Below are 1,130 nucleotides of genomic sequence, written 5' to 3'. Positions count from 1 at the left end.
GCTCTGTGCAGATCTCGATGCGAGCTCCCTCAAAGTGCCATAGTACAGCTGAGTGCCGCTTTACAAAACTAGGGGGATCGGCTGGCAAGATATCTCACTCGTATTCTCAAAGATTCCATCGGCCTGGATCTCACTTCTGCGGTTGCGGTGTTCCATGGTTTGGCTGGACAGAACATGAGTGAGAAGGCATGGATAGAAAGAGAGATTCTCAACAGGCTCGACGTGGTGAAGTTGAAGGACGCCCAGACAACGTGCATGCTCCTCTATGGCTTAGCCAAGCTGGATATGGCAGTGGAGGCGGCTAGGGTGTGTCGACAGGTCAACGAAAGGATACTGCGGGGACTAGGCGTGCAAGGTCTGAGCAACCTGGTATATGGCATGGCCTCCGTTTGGCACACGTGCGGGCTGAGTCAAGAGGAGCAGGATGCAGTAGCCAGCGTGCTCACAATGGGAATCGATAGGCTCTCCATTGTTGGCAGTGAGGATGATCAGCAACGATCCTCAATAGAGATAGCTGGTCAGCTCCGTGTCGTCGTCCAGCTGTCTATGGCCTCACTCGCCGAGTCGATCAGCATGGAATTGCTACTGTGGATCGGTAGGAAGTAGCGGAACTGCTATCACCCTGTATATACCTGCTCAGGTCGGCTCATACAATGGTCCTCATGTCAGAAGCCAAACAGTGTGAAGTCCAGTTTCTTCCATAGGGAAGTTGCCACCAGCATGAGAGGAGTTATTCTGGACTCCTTCGAAGTGGTGGAGGAGGTGTCCGTTCCTCCCTATTGGATAGACATTCTCCTCATACCGTCTCACGATCATGCAGCCATGTCGGATCGAGGCGCCTCCACGTCGGTGTTTCCGAACACTTCGTGACGTTTCTGAACACTCCGTTGCTCTTGGGTTCCCGACCGTGGAGTACTTCGGAGATATTTCAGGTGGAGTAGGTTAGCATGGCGTCTACTGCGGAGTCGACAGCGACATCTGGAGGCCCCCCGATAGACACTTTTAGTGGTCCTGCCTTCGGCTTCCTGGCTAATCACTACGAGTCATCAGTCCGAGGTTTCTGTCCGGGTCGGGACGAGACGTACGTTCATGGTCGTCGTTCAGCGTGTCGGGTACGTTCTTTCAGGACT

The 1,130-nt window shown here is 53.7% G+C and overlaps 1 protein-coding gene across 1 annotated transcript; it reads left to right on the top strand.

Annotated features, from left to right (window-relative positions):
• Positions 1–174: 174 nt before the first annotated feature.
• Pmar_PMAR009688 (hypothetical protein) lies at positions 175–606 on the top strand (the record flags this gene model as incomplete). The annotated part of the gene is made up of 1 exon (XM_002782059.1): positions 175–606. The coding sequence occupies one exon, from the start codon at positions 175–177 to the stop codon at positions 604–606; it is 432 nt and encodes a 143-aa protein (XP_002782105.1).
• Positions 607–1,130: the final 524 nt, after the last annotated feature.

This window comes from Perkinsus marinus (genome assembly GCF_000006405.1).
Source record: "Perkinsus marinus ATCC 50983 genomic scaffold scf_1104296940242, whole genome shotgun sequence".
Lineage (NCBI taxonomy): Eukaryota > Perkinsozoa > Perkinsida > Perkinsidae > Perkinsus > Perkinsus marinus.
Note: the sequence above shows the minus strand (reverse complement) of the source record. Positions and strands in the feature narration are given on the sequence as shown.